The 14,259-nt window shown below is 39.0% G+C and overlaps 1 protein-coding gene across 5 annotated transcripts in view; it reads right to left on the reverse strand.

Moving 5' to 3' along the window:
• Positions 1-14,259, reverse strand: part of cabin1 (calcineurin binding protein 1) — a 95,474-nt gene that overhangs the window by 22,073 nt on the left and 59,142 nt on the right. For all 5 annotated transcript variants that reach the window (XM_057355796.1, XM_057355795.1, XM_057355794.1 and 2 more), the window contains 3 exons: positions 8,361-8,524; positions 7,183-7,279; positions 5,927-6,670 (listed from right to left, as the gene is read on the reverse strand). In XM_057355796.1, the coding sequence (XP_057211779.1) occupies positions 5,927-6,670; positions 7,183-7,279; positions 8,361-8,524 (1,005 nt within the window). The remainder of the gene's footprint in view (positions 1-5,926; positions 6,671-7,182; positions 7,280-8,360; positions 8,525-14,259) is intronic.

The following is a 14,259-nucleotide window of genomic DNA, read 5'->3' on the forward strand; positions in this document are numbered from 1 at the left end:
TTCATAAATTACAGTATAAAAACATTCATAATGCATTACAAATGTTTTCATAAGGCCATAAAATACACCTTCTAATGGGTTGAATGTTTATCAGTTAACTAATTAGTTATAACCAGTTCTGGAAATGGTGTAATGCAAGGAAGTGAATTTCAGGGGGGGCAGAGTTCCACAACATGGAGGATTTCAATCTTTTATCTAGGAGGTACACGTATCTAGGAGGAACGCTGTATATGTAAAAATGTTGTATTGTATTGGCCTTTCGTCTAGACCAGTGGTTCTCAAACTTTTTCGTTGTAAGGCCCCCTTTGTGTAGAGCGCATTGATTTGAGCCCCCCTTCCCTAAATAAAGACTTATAATCTTAAATTTAAAATTTTAATAAAACAAAAACATATTCAGTTATACAATGCTGGAACATTAATTCTTTTGGCTGGTGGTACTTTTCTGATGTCTGATTGCATAAAACGTATGATAAATTTCAATATGTCATAGAATGCCACGACATCTGTGACCCCTCTGGATCCATGTTGGGGCCCCCAGTTTGAGAACCACTGATCTAGACGGATCCGGCGTTTTGGGAGCATGAAACCGATATTTTTTGAAACCGGGTCCCAGAGTGGATAAATCTGAAAACGACATCCTTGCGATTTCGTGTGTACAGCCAAGGTTTATGCGCATGCTCCCAAGTCGTCTTCTCCATTTTTAGTGTACAGTGTCTCTGTGGGAGAATTACAGCGCCACCTACTGATTTGGCATGTATACTACATCGATTTGATTCATTTTTAGTGGTTTGATGATCAAAAATGATCGGATGTGGCCTAGGGCTGCATTATAAATCCAAAATAAACCGCACGCAATTTGGCGGTTATCTGCAATTTTTTTCGCACTGCTTTTAGATCGAGCAGCATTTCCTACAGATCACAGAGCCGTGCTTCACAGACAAACTTCACAGACTTTGCGATATAATAATAAGTGCATCGCTTTGCGGCCCCCCATATAAAGACGTATAATCTTAAACTTAGAATTTTAATTAAACCAAAAACATTCAATTACACAATGCTGGAACCTCAATTCGTTTGGTTGGTGGTGTCATTTTTCTGATGTTTGACTGCATAAAATCTATGATAAATTTCTATATTTCATAAAATGACACAAAATCTGTTGCCCCCTGGATCCATCTTGGGGGCCCCCAGTTTGAGAACCACTGCTCTAGAAAGGTCGATTTACGTGATATTTAGTGTTAATCGCGATTTAATGTGCAGCCTTACTTTTAGGCAAATTACTGCATTTAAAAATATAAAATGTGTCCCCAACTAGACCCCCAGGGATTCTCGGCCAATTCCACCGTAAATTATAACACATTATAAAAAATAACCCATTTTTCAATTTTAAACTATTAAGAGAAGCATTCCTAAAAAACACACATGATATAACAAGGAAATAGATGGTTTAAAGGTCAAAGTTTTATTATTACACAGGTCTGATTCTAACTAGTCATTATAATGTGTACATAATATAATGTGTAAGGGACTATGAATGTTTTACAAATAGCTTTATAATGCAGGCTTCTGTTTCTTTCAAACTTTTATCTTAAGTGCAACCTTTCCTTAATCTGCAATATTCAGTTTTCAGGAAACTGTATAAAAGAAGGGCCAATTTGATCAGTGAGTGAGTCAGTATCCAGAGGCCACATTAAAATCTCTCGCTCTTCTACTGTCATCTCAATCTGTGAGTCAGTGAAATGTGCTCTACACCGGGAGGGTAAAACAGTGCTTCATAACAAACACCCACAAAAACACACCTGCACAGACCAGCATTCAGACTGCATTCAGACACAGGAAGCGAGACACACACACACACGCACGCACGCACACACGCACAAACACTGTGAGACAGCCGATGCAATTACACAGGCAGGGAAAATGAGAGGTAATACAATGTTACTGAGGTGAAGCTTATAATGGACTGGAAGAGTGCGTGTTGTACGTGTATGTGTGCACTGCAAGCTATTAACCTCTCAAACTAATAACATACTTTAATGGTAACTTTGCTAGTTTGCTTCTTACCTTGACATAATTAAACACACAGTTCAACACTTTATGGGTGGTATTAGAGAAAATGCATAATGAGACATAACAACTTCTGTACTTTCTAAAACAAAGGCGGGGTTATTGAGCTAAATGTTAGTCGCTCTAAACTCTTAAAAGCACATTAGCTAAGAACTCTTAAAAAAAAGAACATTTCTCTTGTGTGAGTGGCTGCCAGGCTGTTTCAATACAGTTTCTAAGGTGTTCTGAAAGGTTTACAGCATGTTGCTATGCAGCTGCTGGAGTGGTAGTTGCTTACTGAAGACTCACTGATATTCTGGGTCCCGTCATCAATGAAAATCTATTCTTTTTTCAGTTGCCGGGGTTAAATTTTAAGATCACTAAAAACAGGTAAGCATGTGATAGTCTCAAATGATCATTTTGAGAAAACTGCTGTAAATATGTGACACTGGATCACAAAACCAGTCATAAGTAGCACGGGAACATTTTTAGCAATAGCCAAAAATACATTGTATGCTCAAAATTATCGATTTTTCTTTTATGCCAAAAGTCATTAGGATATTAAGTAAACATCATGTTCTATGAAGATATTTTGTAAATGTTCTACCGTAAATATATCTAAACTTTATTTTTATGAGTGGATGGCCTGCTACAGTGCCTCTGATTAACAATTTTAAAGGCGATTTTCTCAATATTGAGATTTTTTGCTCCCTCCGATTCCTGAGTTTTATACGGTTGTATCTCGGCCAAATATTGTCCTATCCTAACAAACCATACACAAATAGAAAGATTATGTATAAAAGCTTTCAGATGATGTAAAAATGTCAATTTGGAAAAATTGACCCTTTAGACCCGATTCACATTTCGCGTCTAAAACCGCGCGGAAAACGCGAGCCGCGCCGCTTTCTCTCTTCAACTGACCTGCGGTGCGCGTGCGCACTCAGAAACGTTTAACTATTTCAATCTCGATGCGGCGTCGACTAGGGATGTAACGATTCACCGTGAGCCGGTTGAAAATCGGTTATAATGAGTGACGATTCAAATCGGTTGAGGTGTGAACAGAATCGCAATACATTTTTTGAACAGCAGGGGCCGCTATTTTCATTGCAAATCTAAACGTGGACATGATGATATTTCTTAAATGACAAAAAATCCAAGAAAAGCTCAGACAGTATTAGTTTGTTTATATTAAAGAGACTTTTTCTATTATTAATTTGTTATAAAATTGCAGTTTAGTTTTGTTATTTGAAATAAAACATTATTTTATTATACAAAGAAACGTGAAGCATTTAAGAAATAATGCAAGGGAAGTTGTTAATTTCTAATTTGTTTCAACTCATTTTGTAAAAATAAATCGTGAGTAAATCGTGAATAAATCGCATCGTGAGATCAGAATCGTGACTCGCATCGCATCGTGAGCTGAGTGAATCGTTACATCCCTAGCGTCTACAAATATGTTGTAACCAACACTGTTGGTTGTCCTGCATCATTAAAATAACGAATATGCCTGCGGAAAAGACGCAAAATGTGAATCGGGCCTAAGACTGGTTTTGTTGTCCAGGGTCAAATATTTTCACGGCATTGAGAATTGTAATACAAAACAAGAGTGTCAAACTTTTCAGGTCTCCTGTCAATACAATTTTTGTTAAAAAATTAAATATTTAAATAAAAACAAATGTAAATCATGTTTAGAGTAAACGACTGTTTAGAACTAATTCAAATGCAAAACTACAACTCTAAAAAGCAATAATAAACAATCTGAACATATTTGACCCCTGTTTAACTAATATCTTAAAAAGCTTCATTTCATTTGTTTTAAGAATTATACAAAATGGGAAAAAAAGATGCCATGATTTTATTATGTTTTAGTCACACACACGTAATGTCTGTTTTATTGATACTTAACGCCAAGGGCATTTTCATTAAACCCTTGTACATGGCACATACACAGTGCTGTACATATTAGCCGGTTGATGGAAAATGAGCTAATGTGCTTTCTAGAAAATAAAATAAATCTGATAATAGGGTACTCTGAAGTGTGCACGACCACAATATTATGCATGTTTATTACAAAAGTAGTTTATTACAATAGTAAATTGACTACCAGCACATATGTAAGCACATATCTCCTTAACCGATTAAACAAATTAAGGTTGGTGTCCACAGCACAAGGTACTTGACCAGTTCGGCCAAAAATACCATATCTTTCAATACATTATATTCTGTGTATTTGATAGATTTCATGTTTTCTGTCATTTCTTTTTTCTTGTATTTCTATGCAGTTTTTTTCTTAGGCCTATAATGTATTTTCTGTAAGGTTGCTTTGCAACAATTCCAAGTTATGAAAACTGTTACAGAAATAACATTTGAATTCAACTGAAAAAAGCACCAAAAACATAATACTGTATGTAATTTTATTCAAGGGGATTTGGGGTTCTGGTGTGTGATAAAAAGCCAGAAACCGGTTTCCCAGATTCCCAGTGAATTCTTATACAACAGCGCACTCAGCACTATGATGACAAATGTTATGGAGCTCGTGTGCTACACTATCATTAGCAACACCAGTAATTTTCTGCAGTTCCATTTTTATTCAATTGGCTCTGGTGCCTTAATATCTACTGTATATAATATAACCCAGTACAGTTCTCTCGCACATCTCCACACAGCAGACTGCTTGGTGACAAAAACAAGTACTTTCATTAGCGATGTTTACATACGTAAGCATCGCTATTAAAATCCATCTGAGAATCTAAAAAAACTCTTACCAAAGCATCGAGATTTAGCACATAACTCGGGTATGAACAACGCCTCAAGTTGTGCGGATTGCTGAGGAGAGCTGTGCTGCTCCCTTTTTTTCATCTAATCGATCACACTTTCGATTTTTGTCAGGCAGATAATAAAATAGACAAAAACATACAGTACACCTACATGGAAGAACAAACGCAAAGTCATACAGAATATCACAGAGACTCGTCTGAACACCCTAGCAATAGCATAGCAAACCACTAGAATTGTGGCGGCACGGGCAAACACCCGTCACATTTTCTTCAGAAATTTTATCTTGTTTAGATATTCATTCATGTAATACCAAGACTACCAAACCGATGTCATGTAACTGGGACATTTCCATTTTGACCTTCCAAACTTGACTGAGCTTGTTTTGATGATAAAACACAAGTCTGATTCTGTCCTATGGCATGACATCGATTTTTTCGGAATTCCCCACATAAACTTCGTTGTTCTTTCATTTCGATTTCGTTCAACAAAGCTGGTGGAATTTCCCAGTGAAAGCGGTTGTACATTAACTCGGGAACCACCGATGTTGACATTGCCATGTCACATGATACTTAAATTAGGCTGTAAAATGATTACAATTTTGGGCGGATCACAGACTAACGTGTGGATTTTAACAAACAAAAATGTCTGCTCTTGGTAAGCATGTTTTGGTAAGTCAAGTTGTAGCTGTAGCCCACCTATTTCATTCTTGCAAAAAATCCTTTCTAGTAAATGTTTGTACAGAGACTAGTCGTGATTAATTTTGATCACATTTTTCCAAATTCAACCTGCAATCTGTAGCATTTCTGGACAATTTTGGTTTCAATCATAACATTGCAGATTTTTCTGGGTTGCCAGAACTGCGTAATAAAACCAGCCCAATAAAACGGGCTGTAAAGAACACAGACCTGGCAACCTGCTCCTCTTCTTTCTGTTTACGGGCATGACGTAACCACGTATAGGTTCCTGCGAAATCCAACTTTTTATTATACTTGCTCAGCCTTTGTTTATCTTTAACCCCAAAAGATGCAAATCGCAACTTTAAATTGACAGCCAATCATTTTACCAAATCAACTTTCAAAGATAGGGTTAGCTTCTTTCCTACCTGTTTAATCAGCATGTATGTCTCCGACATGATCTTCTCAATGCGCTTCAGGTCATAGGTCATGACTTTCTGACCCTGCTGCCACACCCTGTACGCATCCAAGAGGAGCGTCTTGCCTGACTCCGCGTCATCCAGCAGTTTCCTCTTCCTGCTGGGTCGCTGTGGTAACCCCAGCTCAGGAGTGCCTGAGATTTGCATGGGGTTGCATGGCACTGCTGTGGTGGCCATAGTCAGCACTCCTTTAACTGCATTCGCCTGATTCTGGAGCTGTTGCTGTTTAGAGCTAATGCTCAACTCCTCCAGCGACAGCTCTGATGCCCGACTGCTCTCTGGGATCTTCTCTGCCTCGTCCACTGATGATTTAACAATCCCCCGCTCTTGTGCGGCACCATCGGTAGGCGTTTGAGGGTCTCTGAATTTTGAACCACCCAGCCATGATCCCGGGCCAAGTTCCATGGGCTCTCCAAGCCCGGAAGGACCTTCTCTGGGGTGAGTGGTGGCCCCTGTCACCTGAGTTTGGGTTAAAGGTTGCAGTGAGAGCTGGAGTGTGGCTGGGTGGGGCTGGGGCATGGCAGGGGGAGTCACGGTCTCAGTCTCTGTGACAGCGGGGGTTTCGGCGAGTCCTGCTTTAGGAGGGGTGGTGTGTGCGCATTTGGGGTCCTCCACAGCAGGAGGCTTATTGGACACATCAGCTGTTGTCATCTCACCAATACAGGTGGCGGATGGTTTAGGGGGGTCACTTACCTAATAGAAAATGACAGAGATGTAAGACAAGGTGAAGAAAAAAAATCACATATGTAGTATCATACACATTTCTTCATTTTACATCAAAACATTTCTTTGTTTTACACTTTTAAATAACTAAGCATTTCTTTATTTGCAGGTTTCAATTTAATTTTTATTCCCAAATTTGAGGCTCCACTGTCAGACATATTTAGAGACGGCACAGCGCTACCCAAACCCAACGGCGTAAAAACATCTTAAGACAGAAAGTAGTAGAGGCACAAAGTTAAGTGATGCTATCAATGTAGCTTGAATGAAGATGGCGTTAACTAAAGTGTTAACGCAAACATAAGGCCATCCTTGGCTGTCAGATCTGGCTTGAGTCTCATTACCCAAACATGGCACTGTCTCCACAAGAAACACATGCTACCACTGCCACTCTTCAGCTTCGATCTCCAATAAACAAAACAAAACAAAACACACAACAAAACACAAAATAAACAAAACCAAAAATGAGAAAGTAGTTGTCATACCCCTGTGAGTTTATCCAGATTGTCTTCCAACACTTTTACAGTGAAGAAAAATGCTCGTTTGGCCAAAACTTGTCGGTCCACATCTCGCAAGTACTTCCTATAAAACACAAAACAGGTATTTCATTATTTTGCACAAGAAATGTTTCATGGAAAAATCATAGCATAAAAAGCAATCCTTGCATAACACTTTACAATACGCCATACACATGCATCACGTGGTCTTCAGGATACTCTTTGGAGACTAGCGCGGAAGTCAAGAAATTGTTGAATATAGTCGCTATTTTTGTTCGTTTGTGCACAAAAAGTATCCTTGTCACTTTTTATAGTTAGGGCCGAACCACTGGAGTCACGTTGACTATTTCAATGTCTTAACTAATTTTCTTTGCTTTGAATGTCGGTTGCTTTGAATGTCGGTTACGTTGCTGTCTATGGGGGGATTTAGAATGCTCCTGGACCTCATCAAAACTACCTTAATTTGTGTTCCAAAGATGAACTGAGGTCGTAGGGTTATCGTATGGCTTCAGCGAGAGTAATTCATCAAGAATATTTATTTTATGGCAGAGTATCCTTTTAAGTCTATTGTATTTGCACCCCATTTCATTTTTTACAGCTCTTCTGCATGGAGCTTAAAGTCCCTGTGAAATAAAAAATACAATTCCTATTTTTTCATGGAATATTGTAGTGCTTATTACAAATAGCTTATCAGTGTGGGCCATTCTCTTTTTAAATTCATGTGCCCTCGTAAACTTCAATATAAGTCTAAAAATGCACTTCCGCCCTCTAGTGGCTGTCCATCTCAGATGACGCAAGTAATACGGCTTGGGCAGAACATCTGGTAACTCCTCCCCTCCAACTATGAGTCTGCCCGAGTTCCATTTCAAAACGCCTGTTTTTAAACATTCAATCAATTCGAAATGGAAAACACAAGCCACGCCCACTATATTTCTCATTCGATATTTCATTTCACACAGAAATGCATCAGAATACGAAAGTAAAAACGAACACAACTTCCGGTTCACAGGAGCTTTAATAAATTTGACTACTTCAATTTTCAAATCAAAAGCCTCAAAAGATTGATCAGTTTACTAGAGACGTCCAATTTAAAATGATTAAATTGTTGATTAAACAACAGACAAAGCAAACCAAATCTTTAAAAAAAAGAAATGCAGTTATCTTACTTTCCCTGGTCAGGGGTTCTCTGAAGCATGAGGGAGATTTTGAGTAACGTGTGATGATCTTTCAGATGAGACAGGACATCCAGTAACAGCACGATGGATTTGTTCATATGAGATGCAAAACTACCAGGACGATCAATCTCATCTACTGGAATACGCCAGATGCCCTGAGGAAGAGAAGGAGGGATCCATCAGCAGTTCGGCCGGCATGCATCAGCCTTAAACCCAGCGTTGACTGTGTGATCTGGCTCTAGTCTCATTTCCTAAACAAACTGATGTCTCCACCGGCAAACTGATTCTGACCGGTCTTCTCTGTAATGTACAGTCTGAAAAGGATTACATGGATGAAAAATACTGAAACAAACCCAAATTCAGATCTATGGAAGTAAAATAGTGACAAATGTATTTGAAGCAAAAAAAGTGAATAAAATGCATTATATTAACAGTGCTTGCATTTTAAGGTTCTGCAATTCAACATGGTTGCAAATTTAAGATGTGAATTTTTCAAGGAAAGATAAAATTGCATTTTTAAACATTTCAATGTCAAATATTCAGATTATTTTAAAATACGACTTTCACTGTTTCATTGTTACAAATTTCAATACTAAATATTCATATTTAAAAAATATAACCTTTAACAATGGACAGGAACATTTCGGCGCGTATTATTTTGCTTCCACAAATGCAGTGATTCAAATTCGCCAAGAAATTGAACGTTGCACATCCAACGTTGCGTCCAGGTATCGCAGGAAGAGCAATCGAGCGCCCAGCTTTCACAAACCAAATCAAGTCTCACCTTAAATGCTTTCTTTTCAAATATCCAGCTTCACTCGGAAATATTTCACATTACAGAAGTAAAATGGACAAGTGCATAAGGATTTCCATTGGTTTAACATAGGCTACACCCTTTAAAAAAACGCGCTTCCAAAGGTTCCTTCCTGTTTTACAAAAGGTTCTTTGTGACGAAAAAAGGTTCTTCAGATTATAAAAAGTAAGAAAGAGATGGATCTTTAAAGAACCTGTAACTGAATGGTTCTTTGTGGAACCAAAAATGGTTCTTCTATGGCATCGCTGTGAAGAACCTTTTAAGCAGTGTACTCACAGCATACCGAGTATTGTATCGTGTAAGAGATAACTAAGAGAAAAGATTGCAAAAAAGCGAATAAGCTGGAGTAATAATATTATTGTTGTAAGGCCATCTGTTCTTGGCTCTTGGCCCCGGCCATGAAGAAAATCTGCCCACTGATGAGAGATCTGCCTCTACCCACTCTCTCTCCAATACATCTCTTTAACCCTCTCCTTCACCTCCATCCGTTCATCTCTCCCACAATCACGTCTATCTAATCTGAAGTGTATCTGGCTGGAAAATGGTAGACTGAAAGGAGCTATTGACAGTGAACAGACAAGGCTGTTGAAGACGCTTAGGGACACTTTAAGAAAGTATGTGTCCATAAACTCGATTGTGTTCGGAAATGTGTCACAACAAGTCTAAAAGCTGCCAAGGGACGCAAGGTTACATCAAAATAAAACGAGTTTTAAGAACATACTGTAAATGGTGTCCATTTCATGTTGACTTATGTACAACGCAACGGTGCAGTTGCAATACATGGGTTCACACATGTGCTGCGTTTTTGCATACAGTATGTTCTGCGCATGTTCATAATTCTGTGCTCTTTTGATAACACACTCATCCTTTAGTGAAAGACTACGTCTCCAACTTCTCCAAGAAAACAGTGTAAACAGTTTTGATCAAAAAAATGATCAAAACAGTGTAACCCAGTTTTCCATAGTGCAGTGTAATTGCCCTGGAAGAAGGAATGCGATGGGGAAAAAACGAGAGTGTTTGGGTTTGGCCTGGCAGAGGACCATGTTTGGACATTGGGACATTCCAGAAAATGTAGGTAATAGAAAACTGAAAACCCTGCAGAAACCGAATAAGTGGGTGCAGGCGAGAACAAACGTGCAGGAGCGAGAAAGAGAAACTGCGAAAACGATCTGGATGTTTATTCGCATGCGACACAATCTGCAGCTGCCAGTCATCCAGTTTAGACCAAATGAAAGAGATCAATCTGATCCATTTGGTAAACATCAGAAAAATGAGAAGAGGAGGGAGGGGGGAATGAAAGAAGTTCGGGCTTTAGCTGGTGGGTTGATTAGAAAACTGAACTTCTACATTGAGGAAGAAAATCTGTTAAAAGCTTCCCGCACGACAGTGGCAACAATAAACACTACACTTTTAGATGCCAACAATCAGTGCCTAATGCCATAACACACAGTTGTGGACGTGAAACAGCAGTGTGTGTGTGTTTGACCTTTCACAGCAGGGATTACCCAAAGCCCATCCAGCAGGACACAGGAAAACGATGGATACAGCAAAGAGGCAGAAGGGGGCGTGTCCCGATTGAAAGATATGGGACAGGGTGCATCCTGATGGATCAGAACGGGGCGTGTCCTGATGGATCAGCGAATGGAATGCTATTAAAAGGCTCAAACCGCTGCGCTACAGGCTAAACAACACGGCTTTACAGCCAGATTACACACATGTTCATTAGCTCAGTCAATCCTGCTGTACCACAACTGCACGACGACTGTTTTTCTGAACAGCATGTTTTGTGGATTTTCATTATATCTTATATGAGAGCGTTAAAGTACATTACATTTAAACATCACGAAAGATTTCAAATATTTTCTCAGTCATACAGGCATGAGGGTGAATACATGCTGACAGATTTCTTACATTGTGAAGTGACACCCAACACAAAGACTAACAAGTATAAAGAAAAAAGATATGTTATGCACATAGTGTCGGGGCACAACCGCGGGAATTTAACACATGTGGAGATCGTCTCTCTGTATTTCTGGGAATTCTCCCGGGGCAATAAGACCATAACAGACACCCAAATAAAGAATAGCTCAACTTCTTGACTAACAGGATGAAATCAGCCAATCATCTGCTTCTCATTAGCATAGCATTAGTTTAAAGAGGGGAAAGTTTATGAACTCCAATATCAGGTATAAAAACATATATATTTAAAAAAGACTAAACGCAGATCGCCAGTGAAATAAAGATGTCACGTCCGCCTCGGGCCTACAGATGCTCTTAATGCGATCAATATAATTTGACAGAACAATCATTGAATTGTAGAGAACACAGCAGACGTGAAACTTTTATCACAAAGCCAGCTCGATGCCTGAGAAAGTCTGTTTTCATTACTCACAAGAGCTTAAGACAGTGGACAGGTTTTTTTTGTATATTAAGCAGTCAAAAAAACGTATAAGACTGACCAACAGCTTTTGATGCGCACAGCAACTCATGTGGCAAAACAGCAGGAGAAGCTGAAACATTAAATAAGTCGATTTCAAGAAGACTTACGTCAAACTTTACAGATTTTACACTGTTCTAACTGGTCGAAAACTGTAATTGAAATTTAGTTTCATCAAGATTTTGTTAGTTTGCGATTCGCATCATAACAAACAGAACAACCCGTGATGATGTCTCATTCACAATCATATCTTATGAGCTGGCTTGCTCTGGTGAACTATTCTTAATTAAACAAGTTATTCGTTTGAAATGAACTGACTCACAAACTGAGCCACAAGTATTTTTGTCACATCTGGAAATAAAGATTCAGTTACCGTAACTGTGATGCATAGATAAGGTTTGTGAAACTTACATTAGTCAAATTACTGTAGACATTATGACAAAATGCAGCTTGAAATACACATTTACAAAAGAGCTTTGTTATACTAAACCAGCATAAATGATATAAAACCGGGTTATTCTTTAGTGTGAAATGACCAAATTGCAATATTACTGGCTTAATTATTTTACAATCATGTCTGATGTGTTAAAAGTCAGTATTAACATTTGCCCTGCTGTAGCAATTTTTGGGGTACATGTACTGCATCCGTTATAGCCTACTTTAAAACTCTTAACATCTTGTCCACTGTCTGTTGAATTTCAACAAAATCAAACCTCAGGAGTGACGTAGTCATCCAACAGCGATGTGAAAGACTGACAGCATGACAAGACACATGGAAGTGTGATAAAAATGTGTCACATGAAAATTTATTTTTGATCTTTTCCTAAATACATGTACAAGTATTACTGTTGTATTGCTTAAAAGTGAATATGAACTTGTTTTCTTTGCAGTATTTGAGGTCTGTACAAATACAGAGCATCTTTTCAGTTATTTTTCTCCAGTTTTCATTTTCTGCAAATAAATGCAAATAGAAACAATATATTTATTTAAAATTTGGAATATTGTTGGTAGTTTACTGAATGAAACAAAAAATAATTTACCTAAACATATACACATAAAAAGTCAATTCTGAAAATATAATAATTCATAGTTTTGAAATGTCTCTTAATTTATTCCGCGTCTGTATGTTAATCGTCACCAACTGCAACGGTTCTTCAAAACTCATCCACAAAACTCAACTTCAACATGAACAACAGCACTTCTGACATTTCATCTAATGTTTTTTTGTTGTTGTTGTAGTTAGGAATCAAAAAAGTAATCTGGGTATAAAATGTTTTATTTTAGAAGCCAATAGTTCGACCCGAGATGGTGAATTTTACCTTCGAGGGATTCCCCCAAACATCAAACACCAGCCTCACCCACCGTTAAAAGTGTCAAGTAAGCGTTCTAGTTAGCATCTATTCACGCAGAACAGAAGACCTGCGTGTCAACGAGAACAGAAGAACAGAGAAGAAGAAAAAAACAAGAAGAATGAGAAAGGTGGTTCCCAGTTATCTGCCTCATCAAGTGCACTTCATCACTCCATTTCAGGCCATTACTGCCGCTCGTGCTGATGAAGCGCAGGGCACCGGCGAGAGCTCTAGCTAACTATCATCTGCGTCACGCTATCTCTCTTTCGCAAACGCTCACTTTCTTTCTCTTGCTCTACTCCAAGTCTAACACACTCTTCTCTCTCTTCCCTTCAACCAGCTCAAATCCTGTTTTAAAGCCTCACGAATATCAACAACCAGACACTTTTCCTTCCGACCTCTTATTCCATAACAAAACTAAAGACAAAAAAGGAAGGCAAAGGAAACCGAACAGGAAAGCCGTAAGGAAGAAACTCACCATCACCGAGGAGAACTACTCCACACTCTGCCTGTATGAAGTGTTGATGTTGAATGTTTGGATGTTTTGTAAGAGTTCCAGTGAGAGAAAGGAAGCTAAGGTCCGGGCTCGAGGGAGCAGGCTGCACGCGTGCGAAGGGAGGAGAAAAAGAAGCGAGATGGTTGAACGAGCGCGCCTCAAACAGTCGTGAGCTCGCTCTTCTGTCTTTCCAGCCCTGCCATCGCAAAACAAACCGCCCACGCTTGTCTTTCTGTGCTCTGACCCCGGTGAGCTCGCTCGTGCTCTCGCTCCCTCCTCCTCTCTGCGCTCCCTCTCCTTCTCTCTACATGGGCAGAGACGGCCCCTTCAGAACTCAGCCAGCCAATCAGCCGTCAGCAGTGCACACCCACACAAAACACACATACAAACAGAAAGAGGGAGACAGAGAAAAGAGAGAGAAGATCTGAACGACAGGAGCGAGAAAGCATGCCACAGGATGTTGGTGTGGGTCAGAGGGAAAAGGGTGTATATGAGAACAAACATGATGACCACCCGTTCATTATGGCATTGGATAAACGTGCCTGACAAACGCACAAGTGCATTGTGACGAGAAACGAGAAGAAATGAGATGACAAAAGATAAGGCGAGACGATGAAAAGAAAAAAATGAAATGAAACTTGATGAGACGAGAAGAAGAGGAGGCTTGACAAGAAGGCATGAGACAAAAGGGTAGAAATGAGAAGAGATGAGACTTGTCAAGGCAAGAAGAGGGAAAAGAGGTAAAAAGAAGAGAAGAGACGAGAAGAAATTACTAAAAAAAATAAGAAGAGACA

This window comes from Triplophysa rosa, linkage group LG17, assembly GCF_024868665.1.
Source record: "Triplophysa rosa linkage group LG17, Trosa_1v2, whole genome shotgun sequence".
NCBI lineage: Eukaryota > Metazoa > Chordata > Actinopteri > Cypriniformes > Nemacheilidae > Triplophysa > Triplophysa rosa.